The following is a 20271-nucleotide window of genomic DNA, read 5'->3' on the forward strand; positions in this document are numbered from 1 at the left end:
ACCAAAATGGACCCTTATCCCAGCGCCCCTCACTTCACACAGGTGTGATTTTTTTTAATGCTAAGGAATAGAGGGACCCTAAGAAGATTTAATTATCGAAATTATTCAAAATGGTCTATACTTTCAAGGTTAAAAATGACAGACATCCATCAATAAGATCTATCTATCTATCTATCTATCTATCTATCTATCTATCTATCTATCTATCTATCTATCTATCTATCTATCTTTTTAGAATAAAAAACAGAGAGCTGTTTCTAGCTGTAAACGTCACATTGTGCATTGATTATCACTTTAATTAATTTCTTCACCTCACTCACACAAAAAATAAAAAATAAAATACGTTCTCCCCCCCTCCCTAATTCCTATGTCCTACTATGAGGCTATGAGCTTGTAGATCGGCACGCGCCACACCGTCGCACGCGCGATGCATAACCCCCCCCCCCCCCCCCCCCTTTTTTTTGCTTCATAAGCAGCCCCTCCTCCCCTCCCAATCCGACCAATGAGCGAACGCCGTGCTGGCGGCTCGTCCAATCGTGGCGCGCGTTGATAGCGACGTACGATGCGCACACACAGCGCCAGGGTTGCCATGTCTGCTTATTATAAGTGAGTTTTCTGTCTCTTTGTTGGCTCGTTTTTGTAATACAAAAGTTGTTTGTAATAGTTTGTTGTATATGTAAATATAGTTTGTAGTTGTAAATATAGTTTGTTGTAGATGTAAATATAGTTTGTAGTTGTAAATATAGTTTGTTGTAGATGTAAATATAGTTTGTAGTTGTAAATATAGTTTGTTGTAGATGTAAATATAGTTTGTAGTTGCGGGGTGTAGAAATTGTTGAATTGTTTCCTAAAGTTGTTTAAAACCAAGGCCCAAGGGCTGCCACAATTAATATAGGATATTTGTCTGCGGACCCCCATCTGAGGGACCCAACCCATACAGGATTTGTGTTGTTCGCCACTTCTCAACCTATATCTTCCCGTCCACCTATATAATAAACCCGTCCACCAGTGACATCATCGTTAGGCAGATTTGTTTTAACAAGATTGATATATATATCGATTTTTATTATCGTGAGAACGATGGCATCCATTTTCGCATTGCAACTTTTCAGGACTAGAAAGCGTGCAGTTTCTGAATGAGACATGCACAGACCGAGTAGAACAAAATTGTGCCATATTATCATGGGGACCAATTACATGAAGATAGGTTGAAAAGTGGTGAAGTGGTCCTTTTTCAAAATGTCTTCAAGATTATTATTATTATTATTGGACAGGACCATGTTTATTTTATTTGTGTATTCATTATTCATTCATTATTTTTTACAAATAGCATAATGAGGCGGAGGCTCGATCGCTTCCTCTTCTTTGGGCTTGTTGTTCATAAACCTGGCAACCCTCGGCGGCGCTCCGGTGCTATATATGTTGCCACGCGCTGAGCGGTGCGGCTCGAGCGCTCCCACAGACACACGGAGAGTCCATTTTGACTGTTCCTTCCTTCCTCGCTCTCTCTGTCTGTCTGTCTCTCCTCCATCCAGCCGAAACACACACAGTAAGACTTTAAAGCTTTTTTACACGGGCTTAAACTACCCTTTGAACTACTTAAACGCCGCGTTTTCTGTGATGCAACAACGCTTTGGGCTTTTAAGTTAAAAAGTGAAATAAAAAAATGAACGGCGGCCGGGTGGTTTTATAGGTTCATCGTTGCGTCCGTTCCCTCCGTCGTTTGTTGTGTTGCTAGCTTAGCCTAGCATAGCATTGCTATATATATGTGTGTGTGTGTGTGTGTGTGTGTATGTGTAGCGTAGCTTAGCATAGGTAGCTAGCGGTGTAAGTACTTGTGTATGTGTAGCTTAGCCTAGCATAGCTAGCGGCGTATTAGCATTGTGTGTGTGTGTGGTGCCGCGGCTCCGTCTGTTTGTTTAGCGTGTTAGCATAGATGCTAACGCGGCTTTTTTTGGGTGTAATCTCGTCCCCTCCTAAAAGCAGCTAATCTACCGTTAGCATCGGTAGCTAGCTGTACTCTTATCCAACCCGCTGCGGTTATTACGGTCTAAGAGCCCAGGGCCGTTTGTTTTGAGACGCAAACCGTGGTTATTTTAACGTTAATTTTAAAGGCCGGTTCGTTTCTGTGTGCGTGTTGTTATGGATGATGCTAATGCTAATGCACGAATCAATGGGGGGTTCTTTACGTTGGTTTCGGGCCCGTTATAATTTCACGCGCGCTTCTACAAAATCCTATACAAAACGTGTTATTTGATTGATATATATATATATATGTTTATGAATGTAACCAAATTAACCCCAGGTTTTATATTCGTATTCTATCAAAGTTGCAAAATTAAACTGTTTTTTTAGTGTTATTGTACACTTGAGAATGATCACACAGGCTCATTTCCTGCTTTTGTCTCGTTGCGTCCCATTCAAACTGAACGAGCATTCCTTAAACTGTGGCTTGTTTACAACTAGACTGGAGTTACTGGTGATCAAAACTCAGGGGTTTTAGTTTTAATGTAATGTTTTTTTTTGCGCTTGGAAGTAACCATACCAGCCTTTAAAATAGGCAATAGTGCATGCGTCCTACTCGTGAATACAATGTGTATGTAGTATGCGTGTGTTCTAATGTGATTTAGAGTGGGGGTGGAACCCTGAGTGTGTTGCCGGGGGTCCCCAGCTACAAATATTACTCATTTGTACGCAATAATTATTCTGTTTTATTTTATTATTATTTTAAGTGAGCAGCCATGGCAGACACAGACTGAATCCTTCTGTACTTCTGTCCAGTATTTTATTTACGTGACCCAGCCATCACAGACATACACCAGTTTGCAGCGAAACGGTAGTTTGTAAAAACAGATGTGTTTGTGTGAGCCGTCACAACCGCGGTGTCATGTTGTAGTTTTCGATGGTCACCTCTTTAAGTCTTAAGCCTTAAGTCTTCTTGTCCAGTATTTTATTTTAAAATAATAATCACATTTTATAGCGCTTTTCCAAGCACTCAAAGCACTTTACAATGGTCCATGCATTGTTGGGAGGTGAAGCAGCAAACGGTCAACGCAAGCGTCCTCACTTCCCACATTCACACACCAATGGTGTCACCTTAGCTCGCACCTACCGACTCAAGTAACCAGCCATCAGACGGAGACTAAAATCCTTCTGAACTCGTCTCCAGTATTTTATTAACGTGAGCAGCCATGGTTGGCCGACAGACTAAATGCTCTCATTTGTCCTTAGTGACCACCAGCCATGGCAGACACAGACTAGATCCTTCTCATTCGATTTCACTTGAGCAGCCATCACAGACACGGAGACTAAATGTTGTGCAGCCATCAGCAGCAGCCATGGCAGACACATAGAGACTAAATCGTTCTTCTCTCTCTAGTATTTTACTGAAGTAAGCAGCCATCAGCAGCAGCCATGGCAGACACATAGAGACTAAATCGTTCTTCTCTCTAGTATTTTACTGAAGTAAGCAGCCATCAGCAGCAGCCATGGCAGACACATGGAGACTAAATCGTTCTGTACTTTGTTTGTCTCTCCAGTATTTTACTGAAGTAAGCAGCCATCAGCAGCAGCCATCATGGCAGACGCGGAGAACCAGTTCATGGAGACGTCGGAGGAGAACGGCCAGGAGGGCGCGGAGGAGTCCCAGAACGGAGCGGAGCAGGAGGAGGCGGTCGCCATCGAGGAGGTGGAGGAGGAAGGAGGCGACGTGTTGGAGTTGGAGGGGGGAGAGCCTGGCGACGGCGACGGAGGCAAGATCAACGCCAGCAAAGGGGAGGACGATGCAGGGTGAGTGTGTGTGTGTGTGTGGTTGGACGTGGATGGGGGTGGACAATGCAGGGGGTGAATGTATAGCCCATTCTGACCTGAGATCAGATTCATACGAGGTTTCCGCCGGACACACACTGGTCTGATGAACCCATTCTGACCTGAGATCAGATTATAAAAATGTCAGTCGCTCTTCGATTTTTCAAAAATAGCAGACCTACAAGCTCGTATCGCGCCACTCGGTGGCGCGATATGAGCTTGTAGATCTGATATTTTTCAATGGCTAAAGCATAACATGATGCGAACACCAAAATGGGTGCCCGGTCAGAATGGGATAGAGCACCGAAGTCCTGACGTCACTGTCGGTAGAGGGCGTCAGTCCCCAGGTTCATGTACTTTTTATTTGCATTATAATCCCCATAGGGGGATTTTAGATCTCTTCATATAAGAACTGCGTTTGAAAAATAAACCGATCACCCCGGCCGGCCTTTTCACTCATATGGATATGAAGCATCGACTGAAGGTGGAAATGTACAAATATACCCAAAGAGTAACAAAGTAAGCGTTAGAAACGAGTCAAATAACCCAGAGACTACATTTCCGGGTAGGCGGGTGGCTGCATCTGCCTGTCGCACAACATAAACTGAATGTTAATTACGTTTATTTTTATTTTTATTTGATTGATATTTAATGTTTCGTGGTTAGTACGAGTTGAGTCACCACCAGCTGAGCTTATGTCAACGAGGAATCTCAGGAACGCAATGTGTGACAGTTGGGCGTTACGTATATTAGCAGCGACATTGCCTTCATATGTAGTTTCAATTCCATTTTCTCCAGAAACTGGCTGTATCAAATATTAATGAACATCAATAACGACGCACAGCCACCCCCCTGACAGAAAGAAAAAAATCTGACAAGCCGAAATCATTTTGGCACTACAGTGGTAAAATAGGAGTATGAATCGGTACTTGGACTTGGACTTCCATATCTGCTGTAAAATACAGTTTCAGGCTGTTTAATTTCAAGGAGCACCATAACGTTGTGTACAAATGGACCCTTAGAGGTCCACTCGGTTTCATTTGTAACCCCCTATAGGCAGTATAGGGGTGTCTGTGAAGTCAGGAATGGGGCTGTGTTGTCATTACACTTAAAAAAAAAAAAAAAGTTGACACTTATTTAATACTAATAATTAAAACTTTTAATAGCTTTTGGCATTGAACATAAGTGATGTATATATCAAATGCATTTCCATTTGCCTTTTTAGGCTTCGTAAACAAAATGCACAGGGCAGATCTAGCAAAACTAAAGTCTACAAAGAAATAACTAGCCTCGGTACCAGGCTTTCATTTTTGTTGGTGCAAAAATTGAAAGCCTGGAGGAACGCATTGGCCGCTCTGGTCTAAAAGTGGGAGTCAACCCTTCCGGGTGGGCGTCGCTCCAAATTATGTGACGTAGCGCTGCACTAGGGGGGAGAGGAGGGGCCGGGAGTGACGGACAGATCGATGAGATCCAATCAGGGCGTGCGCAAATCTCAGCCGAGACCCACCCCTCTAGACCAGAAACGTAACACGTTAGCTCAGGCTAAGAAATAACTGACCTGTTGAATAATGTTATACTTTACTTTTTTGACGTGTGAACTTGTAGATCTGCTATTTTCATGTGCTTTTCTTTTTTGACTCTGTGTTCCTCGTCACACCAACCAACCACTGATCCCCGCCCGGTGTTGTATTTATTATTTTGCCACTGATTGTATGTTGTGTGTATTTTTTTATTTCGGCAGCAAAATGTTTGTGGGCGGCCTCAGCTGGGACACGAGTAAAAAAGACCTGAAGGACTACTTCACCAAGTTCGGCGAGGTGTCGGACTGCACCATCAAGATCGACGCCGGCACCGGTCGCTCACGGGGCTTCGGCTTCGTTCTCTTCAAAGACTCCATGAGTGTCGACAAGGTGGGTGGACTGTACTCGGAGTGTGTTTTAACCCACTCTGACCTGAGATCAGATTCTAAAAATGTCTGTTTGAAAATGACAGTTTTCTGAAAAAGCTATGTTTCTATGTCAGTCGTTCTTCGATTTTCCAACAGCTAAAAAACAAACACCAAAACGGGTTCCCGCCCAAAATGGGTTAACCCACTCTGGGTGGGAACCCCTTTTGGTGTTTGTTTTTTAGCTGTTGGAAAATCGTGAAAATGCGGCACAAATCTTTGAATATATTTTCTTTCAGAGCAAACGTTTTTAACTCATATATTTGCTTCTGGGGGTGTCCCTGGAGCAACATATTTTCAGATGGTGCTTGGCGGCCAATTACATATAATTTTTGGGGTCCTTGACATGAAATATTGAGCACCACTGCTATAGAAACATAGGTAAAAGAAACTGAGACTTGATGACGGCAGGTACACAGTGTTTTTACAAAAGAAACCATGAAGCTAATAAATATGCAAGGTGTACAGGAGAACAAAATGTCATGTCTTGTGGATAGACTATTGGATTACTGGCTATTGACCGCAATGATCAGAAAATGCAAATGCCAGTTAAAAATGATGGATGTTGAATATGATGGAATATGACTAAAGCTCACATTTCAGATCACACTAGCGGCGCCCCCTTAAAAATATATATTTCAATGAATCGATTCATATCGACTGGATTAATTGCGAACGCAGTGAGCCACTTACTATGACAGCAAGGGCTGAATGTCTGTGTATGTGTGTGTGTGTGTGTGTCTGTCCCGCTGTTACACCACCCGCCCGCCACCAGAGGGCGCAGCTGTAGCACACACACACACACACACACACACACACACACACACACACACACACACACACACACACACACACACACAGGGCGCAGCTGTAGCACACACACACACACACAACCACACACACACGAGCTGCGTTCGCTTCCCGCGTTTGCGCGTCTTACTTGTATCTATAGGATATATCGTTACATGCCTATTTGAAACGTGTGGTCCCCCCCCCCCCCTCCCTTGTGTCCAGGTGTTAGAACAGAAGGAACACCGGTTGGACGGCCGACAGATCGACCCCAAGCGGGCCATGGCCATGAAGAAGGAGCCCGCAAAGAAGATCTTCGTTGGGGGCTTGAACCCCGACGCCACCGAAGACACCATCAGGGAATACTTCGGGGCCTTCGGAGAGGTTCGTTGGGGGTTTGTGTCAACTAAGAGACATGTGTAATTATTTAATCTAAAAGGCTAAATGCCTATGTATCTAAATTACTATAATCTTCACTACACTTTGCAAAATGAAATTGGGCGGGCATAATGGCATCCCTCGCCCATTTTGACCTATACGTTTGTTTCATGCCAGGAGTAGACCTCTGTCATTTTTTATATGATTTTTTTAAAATAAGAATCTGAAGGTTTTCAGGTATAAATTGGCTTCAGGTCTAAAGTGGCTTTGTGTTAAACTGAATCCCCCGTAGTGTGTAAACCACAATCATAAGGGGGGGTCCTGTCGACCCCCAACAAACGCATACATTTTTGTCTTGCGTTTCATTTGAACGCTTGTTTAGGAAAAGCTAACGTTTCCTCCCGACGTCTCCTTTCACTTCCAGATCGACACCATCGAGCTCCCCATCGACACTAAAACACAGAAGAGGAGGGGCTTCATCTTCATCACGTACAAAGAGGAGTCCTGTGTGAAGAAATGCCTGGAGAAGAAGTTCCACACTATCGAAGGGAGCAAGGTAACGGATCTGCGACGGTGTCTGTGTCTCACTCATACAAAAGGCTGAGCTACAACAAACGAGGCTTGTTGTGAACACGTGCTGCGAGCTTGTAGATCTGCTGTTCGGTCCCTCACTGTCGTTAGGCCTGTCACAATTAACCCATTCTGACCTGAGATCGGATTCATACGAGGTTTCCACTGGACACACACTGGTCTGATTTACCCATTCTGACCTGAGATCAGATTCTAAAAATGTCAGCCGTTCTTCGATTTTTCAAAAATAGCAGACCTACAAGCTCGTATCACGCCACTCGGTGGCGCGCTATGAGCTTGTAGATCTGCTATTTTTCAATAGCTAAAGCACGACATGATGCTCACACCAAAATGGGTTAATACATAATCGCCTAATTGCAATTAGGTCGAAAAAGTCCATATATTTTCAAACATTTTTCAAAAAATAGCGGAAATGGCAGCTCTACAAGCTTACAATATGTCACGGCATATTTTAAACTAAGAAAAATATTACAAATGATTAAATGCGTCAGTGATTTCTTTGTATATTTAAGTTATTTGTCATAATGCAATTTGTAATTGCGAAGCCTGAAATGCAAACGGGATTACAAATTGTAGCTGTTGAATCAATGGCCAAAACACACAATTAAGTCGTTAAATCACAATTATTACCGTGACAATGAGTCGACAACCTAAACGTGTAATTGGGACAGCCCTACTTGCACAGCGGAGCATAAATTAGGCTTCAGTGCTTGGCACTTTTATGGCAGTCCTTTTCAAGAGGCAAGCCTTGCGTGTCAAGGTTTGCCCTTAACAACCGCTCGGACGTCGTCGCCTCGCACTCATGCGTGTTGGGAAGTTTATATTGTGACATGACGCGTGTTTACTCTGTGGTTGGGTTTGTGGCAGCGAGTCAACATAAAAAAATGCTCTGCCCAAACGAGCGCTTCGCCAGGAAGTATTTAGGGTGTGGTTTTGACTTTGCTTGTGGGTGTTTGTTTCTTCTTTTCGTGACTTGATGACTGCAGGGGTACACAAACGAAACAATGAAGCTAATAAATATGCAATGGTGTACAGGAGAACAAAATGTCATGTCTTGTGGATAGACTAATGGATTACTGGCTATTTTACCGCAATGATCAGAAAAAGCAAATGCCAGTTAAAAATGTATAGTATATTTATTCATATTATATCTGTATCGCACACAATGTTGGTAACGATGATGGCACAATGTAGCTCCGGTTCAACGCAGCTTTGTAAAACAAATGGCAGATACAGGTGCGATCAGATCAGTGTGTGGACGTGAAACTTCAGCATTTTGGGCTTCTCTTTATGAGAACCAGTGTTGTTTTTGGCAGCAAATTTTAGTTTGTAGTCATAGACAAGTCTCTTAACCCATTCTGACCTGAGATCAGATTCATACGAGGTTTCCGCCGGACACACACTGGTCTGATGAACCCATTCTGACCTGAGATCAGATTCTAAAAATGTCAGTCGTTCTTCGATTTTTCAAAAAATAGCAGACCTACAAGCTCGTATCGCGCCACTCGGTGGCGCGATATGAGCTTGTAGATCTGCTATTTTTCAATAGCTAAAGCATAACATGATGCCAACACCAAAATGGGTGCCCGTTCAGAATGGGTTAAATAGTTTCCATTTAGTTTTAGTCACCTGGAATGTTAGTCTAGTTTTAGTCGACTAAACATACGATTTTAGTCTACTAAATCTACAGTTGATGTAGTACTAAATCGTGTTTTGTGGGCCTTGATTGCGTATATAATTAATATTTTCAGCATGCAACCAAGTGTAAAATAACTTGTACTGGATCTCTTGTCCACTAGTCTCTTCCTAACATTTTAGTCTAGTTTTTATTTGTTGACGGACATTGTCAATATATTTATTTTTAGTCATCACAGCTTCCTTTTTTTTAATTTACCTACCATTTTAGTTTTTGCCAGTGAAAAAAGGTGGTCGACGAACATTTTTACTATTAGTCGACAAAAACAACACTGAGAACAACTACTGCATCAGAATGAAATGGCATCGGAGAATCGCCTTAACGCCTGAGCTGCACGGGAGCGGAGCGTTCCGACCTTAACCCATTCTGACCTGAGATCAGATTCATACGAGGTTTCCGCCGGACACACACTGGTCTGATGAACCCATTCTGACCTGAGATCAGATTCTAAAAATGTCAGTCGCTCTTCGATTTTTCAAAAATAGCAGACCTACAAGCTCGTATCGCGCCACTCGGTGGCGCGATATGAGCTTGTAGATCTGCTATTTTTAAATAGCTAAAGCATAACATGATGCCGACACCAAAATGGGTGCCCGTTTAGAATGGGTTAAGAGTATATATGAATAGAGACGACATCCGAGTCCTCCTTCCATCCACTTGCATTAAGTTGCTCAAAAGCGCATGAGGCGATTTCACTCCTCCTTCCGGGTATAGGAACAGAGTGCATTCTGGGATGGATTGCAATAGTGAGTGGCCCCAAACTCATGAACGCGCTGCCGTCGTGAAACGTGCACAATGATAAGTCAACGGACCAGCGCGTTCATGTGTTTAAGGCCAGGCTGCAATATCAAATTCGGCCACTATGTCCATTTCACCTCAGGGTTTCCTCTGGGTGCCGTCTCTATTCATATATACTCTAAGGTTCCGACGGGCGATTTCGCCGAGCTGAACTTCTGGTTCTGTCTTTAACCCCTGTTAGCTGAACATGTCTTTAACCCCTTCCCTTCCCTCCCCTGCAGTGTGAGCTGAAGATCGCGCAGCCGAAGGAGGTTTACCAGCAGCTGCAGTACGGAGGCGGTCGGGGGGGCTACGGCGGGGGAGGAGGAGGAGGAGGACGGGGCGGCAGGGGGCGTGGAGGTGAGTCCAGGGTTAACCCATATTCTGACCTGAGATCAGATTCTAAGAATTTCTTAACGCACAGAAGAATGGTGGTTCTTTAATGCATTCTGACCCGAGATCGTATTCTAAAAAGCATAACATAATGCCAACACCAAAATGGGTTCCCGCCCGGGGCAGGTGTACTCCATGTTTTAACGTGTCTCTGTGGAGTGTCGGGGCAGGTGTACTCCATGTTTTAACCTGTCTCTGTGCATGCTGTAGGTCAGAGCCAGGGCTGGAACCAGGGCTACAGCAACTACTGGAATCAAGGCTACGGTAACCAAGGCTACGGCGGCTACGGAGGCTACGGCGGCTACGGAAACTACGACTACTCTTCCGGTTACTACGGATACGGGGGCGGAGGTTACGACTACAGTGAGTTGTCTGGACGCCGTGCGCCCAACGCACCGGGGATGTAGTAATACTGGTAGAGAGAGAGTCACACAGAAAGGACTTAGACATAAATAACCTTTCAGTGTCGGATTTGTGCAAAAAAACCCAAACAAATCCGATCTGGCAAATGGTTGTGTATCGTGTTGTCAATTAAATTAAATTTAAGAGCTTTATTGGCATGATAAAACATACCTTTTTACGTTGCCAAAGCAAGTGTCAAAAATATAATAAAACTGTTGAAAATGGGTGTTGGGGGGGGGGGGGGGGGGGGGAGTATATACAGTTGACAGAGGAAGCGATGGCAAAGTTGACTTCCCTGTGTTTGTTTACCACGCAAAGAATGTTGACGTCATCTCCTCTACTGGGAGAAGCATTGTGGTCTTATTTCAGTGATTCTCACCAAGTTGGGGTTCCAGGGGGTCCCCAGCTAAATGATTTGTTACTTAGGAACCGAATGGATCCTTGTTGCAGGTTATTGGTGGCCATAAGGCCTATTCATAGTCCAGTTTTCGGTGAAGAGGTCACCACCAAAACGGTGATTAGTAAAAAACGGGTGTGTTGTGTGAGCGAGCGGTGACCACCTCTTCACCGAACACTGGACTATGAATAGGGCTTCAATGGATGCCGAACTCTGGACTCCTTGACTCCTTAAAATAATTATTAAAAAAAAGCTTTGAGAATCACTGGCTTAGTTCAAAATTGCAGCTGTCTATATTAATTCTGTAAAACTTTTAATTGATTGGATTGACACTTAGACATAACATTTAGACTTTATTATTATTAACGTAAGGGCATCAACGGAAAGAGAGAAAGACAAAAAAAACGCAACACCTGTATTGCTACATCCCTGGTACAACACCACGCATAACCCGGCAAAAAAAAAAAAAAAAAGCCCTCGCTTCCTCCGCCTTCCTCGGATGCGAAGCGAGTCTGGGAGTCTGGGGTGGAAGGAAAAAAAAAAAAAAAGCCGGGTGAGCTGAATCGTTGGCTGAGCTTGGAGGGCGGGGGTGGGGGGGAGGGGGAGGGGGGGGGGGAAGCCACCACCACCACCTGCCTGACTGTTTGACTTGTCTCTTGCCAGAAGCACTCAGTCGCCTCTCTCTCTGTCCCCCCGCAGACCAGGGCAATGCGCAGAGCTATGGGAAATCGCCGAGACGGGGGACCCACCAGAGTAGCTACAAGCCATACTGATCATTGTAGTGCAAGGTATGCTATGTCTTCATAGTCCAAACTTTGTAACTACTATATATTATATATATATATATATATACATATACACTACTGCCATTTAAATTAGTGGGGGTCGGGGGGGAGGGGGTTTGTTGTTATCGTAGCGGAGCGAGCGACCCGTTTTCTAGAATCCCCCCACCCCCCGCCCCCCCCCCCCCGTTGGTAATTACTAACCATTCTTAGAACCCTTTTTTTTTTAAAGAGGCCTTGATTTGACCTTTTGGCATTTTGTGGGGGTGAGAGCACAGAGACCTGTGGGATGGGAGTGCAGGCGGGATGCTTAGTTATCATCGACCTGCAAAGCATTGAATTCATTCCCCTTGTAAAAAAAAATGTGTTTAAGTCAATGTTTCATGGTTAAAAATAATGTTAAAAAAAAAAACCTTTGGGCCAAGCTCATCTTTTGGGCCATGTTTAAAAGTAGATTTAGTTAATTCTCTTAATGTAAGTGTGAGTCACCCCCCCCCCCCCCCCCCCCCCCTCTCCTCCACACCACACCCACAGCTGTATATTTTTAGCAGCAATTCTAACCACTTAAACCCTATTATACTATATTCGACCGGGACCCCCCCCCCCCCCAGGGCGCCGTACTGGGGGAAAAAATTGCATGTCTACAATCTCGCTGTATATATAGATCTGCTAATTTTCCCTTGGGGTTCAAGTGGTTAGAAACTGTGCCAGACATTAGAGGCCCCATGAAGCTAGGCGTCAGCCTCAGGGCCCCCCCCCCCCCCATGCTACAGGCCCTGGCCTCGGAGCCAGCCATTAGAGGCCCCATGAAGCTAGGCGTCAGCCTCAGAATCGACCATTATAGGCCCCCCACCCCCCCCCCATGCTACAGGCACTGGCCTCGGAGCCAGCCATTAGAGGCCCCCAATGCTACAGGCACTGGCCTCGGAGCCAGCCATTAGAGGCCCCGTGCTACAGGCACTGGCCTCGGAGCCAGCCATTAGAGGCCCCCAATGCTACAGGCACTGGCCTCGGAGCCAGCCATTAGAGGCCCCCAATGCTACAGGCACTGGCCTCGGAGCCAGCCATTAGAGGCCCCGTGCTACAGGCACTGGCCTCGGAGCCAGCCATTAGAGGCCCCCAATGCTACAGGCACTGGCCTCGGAGCCAGCCATTAGAGGCCCCGTGCTACAGGCACTGGCCTCGGAGCCAGCCATTAGAGGCCCCCAATGCTACAGGCACTGGCCTCGGAGCCAGCCATTAGAGGCCCCCAATGCTACAGGCACTGGCCTCGGAGCCAGCCATTAGAGGCCCCCAATGCTACAGGCCATGGCCTCGGAGCCAGCCATTAGAGGCCCCCAATGCTACAGGCCCTGGCCTCGGAGCCAGCCATTAGAGGCCCCCAATGCTACAGGCCTCAGAGCGAGGGTTCAGAAACCTCCAGGGAGATGGGAGACTCTCTGCTTTACAGCTGCAAGCTCCGAGCAACTTCACACTAGAGGGACGGTTCAGGTTGACTTGTTTGATTCCTTCCTCTTTTTTTTCTCCTTTGTTTTTCTTCCTAGAATGAAGAAGCCTTTCTGATTCGAGGGTTTCTTTGGTTAGGTCCAAAAGGCTCTTTCTCCTATTTTTATATCGGAGACATTTGAGATGGTAGAGCAAGTAGCTGCTGCTACTGCTCTTGTTTTGCCATTGAAAATGCGAGTCGCCCTCTAAATTTATTTTTTACGACTCTTTGTATCGCAAGTAATGGATTATTTCTCTTACTATAAAGACTAGCTTTGCAAAATCTTAAATATGATTTTGTGTCCCCTTGATATATGAGCATGTTGACTTCCTCATTGGACATCAATGTCTAGAAATGGCAGATGTACAAGCTCAAAATGTGTTCGCAAACCAAACGCCTGAGCTTATACATTTAGCTATTTCTGTACGACAAAGTTTCATAGATGGGTCTTATGTGGTTAATAGTGTCCTCTTGCTAGTCTACAGCTACGCGGAGAAGGGAAAAAAAAGAAAAAAAACTTTTTGATTAACTGGAAGAAAATGCAATACATCAGCAAGGCTTCTTTTTAAAAAGAGAAAAAACAAAAAAAACCTGAACTGTCCCTTTATAATGGAGACCCCCTGTGCTTTTGCCCTCATAACTTTCTAACAATGCTATGCTGGTCTTTAAGACCCTCGTCATGCCATACTGGTCTAACCAACGCTATGCTGGTCTTGTAAGACCCTCCGTCATGCCATACTGGTCTAACGCTGGCTTTATAACCAAATGCTATAAATCTGTTAAGACTTGGAATGGGACTCTTGACAGAATTCACTGTTCTTTATGCACTTAATTCTTTTGCTACAGCTGTTTTTCATGTGTGTGTATATACAAATGTACATGCTTTTATTTGAATATTCCACACCCATATTTGAATGCTCCGTTAATGAATTCATCAAATGTCAAAATGTAACGTCATTTTAACATTATTTAGGACTGAAGCCCAAAGCCTACATTTTGCTCTTGTCTAAATAACCCTTGTTGCTTGGCCAACATTTCTGATGTACAAGCTTGAAGTGCGTCTCAAAACGACCCGGTGTGAGCTTGGACATCGGTAATTGTACGGCATTGTGACAAGGATCATACAGTGAAGTAATAAGACTCTATGCACATACACTTTTATTTTTATTTTTATTAACTTCCTACTTCTCGGCCTCTTCACACTTCCTTCACAGGTGTTACCGACGATAATAATTCTCTGTTAATTTAGTGTACAGTGGTTCTCAAACGTTTTCATTTCAAGGACCCCCATAACTCTTGAGTGTACAAATGGAAGGAATTTGGTTCCATTTGTACACTGTTACACGTGACCCGTACAGGTCCATATGGAACCCTCTCAAGAGCACCCTGAGACCCACTGGTTTAGCAGAGTGTCTCCAGTGAGAAAACCTGCACAATGGCAGCACCCTGACTCCGTTTGACTAGACTGGAACTGAGCCTTCATTAGTGTCATTAACACTGACTCTGTTTGACCAGAATGGAACTGAGCCTTCATTAGTGTCATTAACACTGACTCTGTTTGACCAGAATGGAACAGAGCCTTCATTAGTATCATTAACACTGACTCTGTTTGACCAGAATGGAACAGAGCCTTCATTAGTATCATTAACACTGACTCTGTTTGGCCTGAATGGAACAGAGCCTTCATTAGTATCATTAACACTGACTCTGTTTGGCCAGAATGGAACAGAGCCTTCATTAGTATCATTAACACTGACTCCGTTTGACCAGAATGGAACAGAGCCTTCGTTAGTATCATTAACACTGACTCTGTTTGACCAGAATGGAACAGAGCCTTCATTAGTGTCATTAACACTGACTCTGTTTGACCAGAATGGAACAGAGCCTTCATCGGTAACGCCTGTGAAGGAAGTCTGAAGAGGCCCGGAAGTAGGACGAGTTTTTCATTTTTCCAAAATGGCGTCTGTGCATAGAGCCTATAAATTGGGCTCTAGGCTCGCCTTTATACTTGGCTGCACCACAGGCTTGTATAATGGCACAGGTCTACAGACTTGACAAATAGGACTTGACAATTTGTCTCAAGTTATATTTTTTGGAGAGACAAGAAGTGGGATATGAATTATCCTCAATGGCTGATATCGTGTAATTGGTGGTGCCGAGTTGTAAAATGTCCCCTTAACCAAACATTAAATTGTGGTTCCTTTGTAAAATGCCCCCCCATACCAAAGTTTCAGAATAAGATGTGTGGCCCACATCCATTCTGGGTGCTGAGCCAAACTGTTAAAGGGCCACTTCACCCCTTTTGCAACCAGATCTTATTTTAATGATGTTTGGGAGACAAACACTTTCCTGAGGTTTTTACATGCGTAATATGTTGTTTTTAGATATTTTAGAATTTCAAAGTGTTTCAAGGCTCCATGATGTCATTGACACTGGGCTCACTTCCTTCCTGGACTACAATTACCACAATGCCCTATCCTTGTGGATAGCAAGGAAGATTAGAGAAGGAAGTGTCATGGTCACGTGACTGTGCTGTGCCATGACACTTTCATGGGAGTCAAATATCGCACCGGAAATTACATGAATACAAAGCAGTGAATGGAGCCAGCTGGTCCAGCTCATAAAAATAAACATTATTTATGAACCAGTGTCATATAATTGGTTCAGGAATATAAAAGACGTATCGGTTTGTTTTCTAATCACTTGCTCTTCGATGTGCACAGTACGTTTTATTTGAGGATTTAAACGGCAGCAGGTATCGTTTCTGTTCCGGGTGTATCGCGAGATATGGCTGCCGGACAGGAAACGGTGGACAGTCTTGGGATACTTGGCACGTTCAGAAATGTACGTTTTGCTCTTTTAGATACCTCTATAAAATTACAGTGTACACATCGAAAAGCAACGCAGCAGACATGTCTTCTGTGATTTGCCAAAAGCGATTCCTTCATTATTTGTTCATGAGCTGGTCACTGAGCTCTCATTGACTCCAGTGTTCATGAGCTGGTCACTGAGCTCTCATTGACTCCAGTGTTCATGAGCTGGTCACTGAGCTCTCATTGACTCCAGTGTTCATGAGCTGGTCACTGAGCTCTCATTGACTCCAGTGTTCATGAGCTGGTCACTGAGCTCTCATTGACTCCAGTGTTCATGAGCTGGTCACAGAGCTCTCATTGACTCCAGTGCATTCTGCTGAACTTCCGGGTGCAGTTTGGCTCCCTTGTTGCGATGAATCTGCCGTCTGGAATTGCGTGATAGCGAAAATTACGTTGGTGACTTTACCTCCATTTTATATACCTTGATGTAGTCCAGGAAATAATTGAGCCCAGTGTCCATGACATCATGGAGCCCATGGACACTTTGAAATAGTGAAATATCTAAAAACACACATTACCCACATAAAACACCCAGGAAAGTGTTTCTTGTCTCCCAAACATTAAAATAAGATCTGGTTGCAAAAGGGGTGAAGTAGCCCTTTAAGACGACAATGTAGAAAAAAGCAAGGGCAACTCACTTCAACCCATTCAGGGCGGGAACCCTTTTTGGTGTTTTAAGCATTTTTATACTTTAGCCATTGAAAAATAGACCTATTTTTGAAAGATCCTGAAAATGTGCTGTCAACCTTTGAATATACTCAGAGCGAACGTTTTTTTAACTCAAATCTTTGCCTCTGGGGGGTGCCTGGAACAACATATTTTCAGATGGGGTTCTGTGGCCAAATAATTCTGGGGGTCTTTGACTTGAAAAAGGTTGAGCACCACTGACATAGAAACAGGTTTTTCAGACAAATGTTAGGATTTAGAAGACTTTCTTTAGACTGTTCCGCAGGTCTAAATGGGTTAAGATGCTCCAAAAAAACCTTTCTTCAGTGACAAAGCAGGCAGAACGTATGACGCAGCCTTCGACCGTCAAGTATACTTGACAAAGACCTCGCGGTCATGATGTGAGCCCCTGCTTTTCCCCCATACCAAAGTTTAACATGAACCCATTTAGACCTGATGTCTACACAATGTTTTCTAAATCATGACCGTTCTCTGAAAAAAACCTATGTTTCTATATCAGTGGTGCTCAAACATTTTCATGTCAAGGACTCCAAAAAATGATATGTAATTGTCCGCCAAACCCATCTGAAATTTTTGTTTCAGGGACCCCCCCCCCCCCCCCCCCGAAGCAAAGATTTGAGTTTAAAACATTCACTCTGAAAGAATATGTATTCACGATAAACGATACATTTTCACGATAAAAAAAAGCCACAGTAATTTTCAATAGCTTAACTATGGCATAAACACAAACACCAAATTGTGTTTTAATCCATTCTGAACGGGAACCCAAAGGGGTTCCCGTCCTGAATGGGTACACATTAGAGTGTGGTTCCCTTGTACATGTCCCCGTACCAACGTTTGTAAAGGAAGTAGAGTTCGCACAGCTCGTAGTCACGATGCAAAGAAACCCCAAACATTTACAAACAAGTACTTTTTATTTTGTATCGTACCCTGTGAAGAAGGCGCATTGTTTGCCGAAACGTTTGTCTTTCAATAAAGTTTTTTGCATCGTGAGCTGTGCAATGTGTGCATCCTCTCCTTCCTTTACAGGTTTTATCTCCCATGGTCAGCACCTCCCTCCCCACTATTGTTGCGAGCTCCTACCTACCCCTTTGTTACCCGGTTCCTTATTTTTTTTAAATGGGCCCATACCAAATTTTAACATTAACCCATTTAGACCTGAGGCCGATTCTACAAATGCCTTCTAAACTCTGACAGTTTTCTGAAAAACCATATGTTGGTGTTTCTCAAACATGTTAATGTCAAGGACCCCCAAAAATATATCTAATTGGCCACCATCCTCCATCAGAAAATATGTTGTTCCAGGGACCCCCCCCCCCCCCCCCTGAAGCAAAGATGCGAGTTAAAAACGTTCGCTCTGAAAGAATATATATTTGCACCACATTTTCACGATTCTTCAAAAATAGCTAAACTATAGCAATGCTTAAAACGCCAATAGGGGTTCCCGTACAGAATGGGTTAAAGTGTGGTTCCTTTTTTTAAATGTCCCCATATCAAAGTTTAACATTAAACTGTGGTTCCTTGTGGTTTCTCTCTCTCTCTCTCTCATCTCCCGCTCGTCTTCGCAGGGCTCTAGTGGTCCAGGGTAGGAGGTAAAAGGCGGAACGGAGCGACATAAAAAAAAAACTAAAAAAAACTAAAAAAAAAAAAAAAACTTGGCAGGATCGACATCGACAGCACGCTGGACTGGACTCTACTTCCCCCTCCACCCCACCGCCCCCCGCCCCAACCACCCACCCACCCCCCCATTTGACAGAAGACCATTTTGTACAGAGATCATCAGAATACAATGTTAACTTTTTTCCATGCGTTCTTTTTGGTTTTGTTTTGTTTTATCCTATCGTTTTTAGGTTTTATTTCTTTGAGTTTTTTGTTTTTTTCCTTTAGTGTTCGTTCCCCCTGCCGCCCCCCCCCCCCCCCCCCCCCACATTTCCAGAAATGGAAGTGTAAATTTTTACTGTACTTTTTGGTACCTTTTTTGAGTCTAATGTATTGTAAGGGTTGTATTTTACATGTCTGCTAGCTTTACAGGAGGAATATTGGCGCTGTAAAGGAAGCATTTTTTTTGGACAAATAAAAAATGATTTTCAGTAATTTTTTCCCCCCTGTTCTGGTGTTTCCAGACTTCTGGTCCACAAGTTTAAAAAGAAGGAAACGGCCATGTTATAAGAAGACGGATTTTCTTTTTTTTTAAGTGAGATTTGGTTTCTATAGCTTGCTGGGCTTAAATATAAGGGATATTTCAAGATGCACAATTCATTTGTTATTCAAACGTGTAAACATTGGTTATTTGTGTCTTAACAAAACGCTGCGTTAATTCGAGCACATTAGAGTTTTCTGCTAGGAAAAAAAAAGAGCTTCTAATATTGGGTTTGCACTCGTTTCGCGTGTCGCGTTGTGCGCCGAAACCAGGCCGATGGCGCAGCTGACGCACCAACGTGTAAATCGGCCATAGTAGGCGTGCCCCTCTGAGAATTCGGCTCTGACGTTTGTAGCTTTTTTTTTCTCCCCCCCTCCCCGTTTCAAGTATACAAATTGGAGTCTCGTTGAGAGGGTTTGTTTCTCAACGTCCAGAACTTTGACGGTCGGTCATGTCTGCATCAACAATGTCCTTCTAGCCTGGCAGACTGTATAGGCTGCTCTTCTCAGAGCCGTGGAAAAACGGGCACAGTTTGTTGTCACTTTAAAAAAAAGAAGAATAATTATACAAATGTGGAAATATGCAGCTCCCCCTTTTCTTTTTAAGAGTGACAACTGCTGTAGTGCATGTTGGTTTTTTTGGAGACGGAAAAAAGAAACCTGTATTGATTTAGCAACCTAAGTTTTTAGTGTCATTTTGGTTCCTCTGCTGGCTTCAATATATCTTTTTTTTTGTGTGTTTTTTTCTTAAAGTGCCATTGGTTTTAAGAAATTCTAAAAGTTAACTGTTTCGTCTAGAGAGGGAGCCTCCAGTCCTCCCGGAGTCTCCTCAGCCAGTGTATTTGGAAAAGTTTGTTAGAAATAAAACATTCTGGTTTATAAATAACAATCTGTGTTCTTCCAATGCTTAATGTTAATGCTACTGATAATGTTAATGTGCCTATTGGAGGAAACACTTTGGGTTTAACTTTGGCTTTTTTTTCCATCAAAATAACTGCTTTGGTATTTGTCTTTTTTAAGCAATTGATCAAACTTTGAAACCCAATTTTTGTTCAACTTAAAACTGCACTATGTAACTTTACCTCTTCTGCTCCCCCCATATTTGAACCTGCCTGGTTTTCCTGCACAT

The 20271-nt window shown here is 43.7% G+C and overlaps 1 protein-coding gene across 5 annotated transcripts; it reads left to right on the top strand.

Moving 5' to 3' along the window:
* The first annotated feature begins 1440 nt into the window (after positions 1–1440).
* On the top strand, positions 1441–20031 carry LOC310867094 (heterogeneous nuclear ribonucleoprotein A/B-like). 5 transcript variants are annotated; one of them, XM_083776889.1, is made up of 9 exons: positions 1441–1549; positions 3540–3789; positions 5549–5717; positions 6767–6925; positions 7344–7475; positions 10226–10343; positions 10587–10739; positions 11872–11963; positions 18572–20031. In XM_083776889.1, the coding sequence occupies exons 2-8, from the start codon at positions 3578–3580 to the stop codon at positions 11946–11948; spliced, it is 1020 nt and encodes a 339-aa protein (XP_083633015.1). In that variant the 5' UTR covers positions 1441–1549; positions 3540–3577; the 3' UTR covers positions 11949–11963; positions 18572–20031. The 5 variants fall into 5 exon arrangements, with proteins under 5 accessions (XP_083633015.1, XP_083633016.1, XP_083633017.1 ...); XM_083776890.1 differs by having other exon boundaries at positions 11875–11963; XM_083776891.1 differs by having other exon boundaries at positions 10226–10337.
* The last annotated feature ends 240 nt before the right edge of the window (positions 20032–20271 follow it).

This window comes from Protomyctophum parallelum (genome assembly GCF_964188405.1).
Source record: "Protomyctophum parallelum genome assembly, chromosome: 1".
NCBI lineage: Eukaryota > Metazoa > Chordata > Actinopteri > Myctophiformes > Myctophidae > Protomyctophum > Protomyctophum parallelum.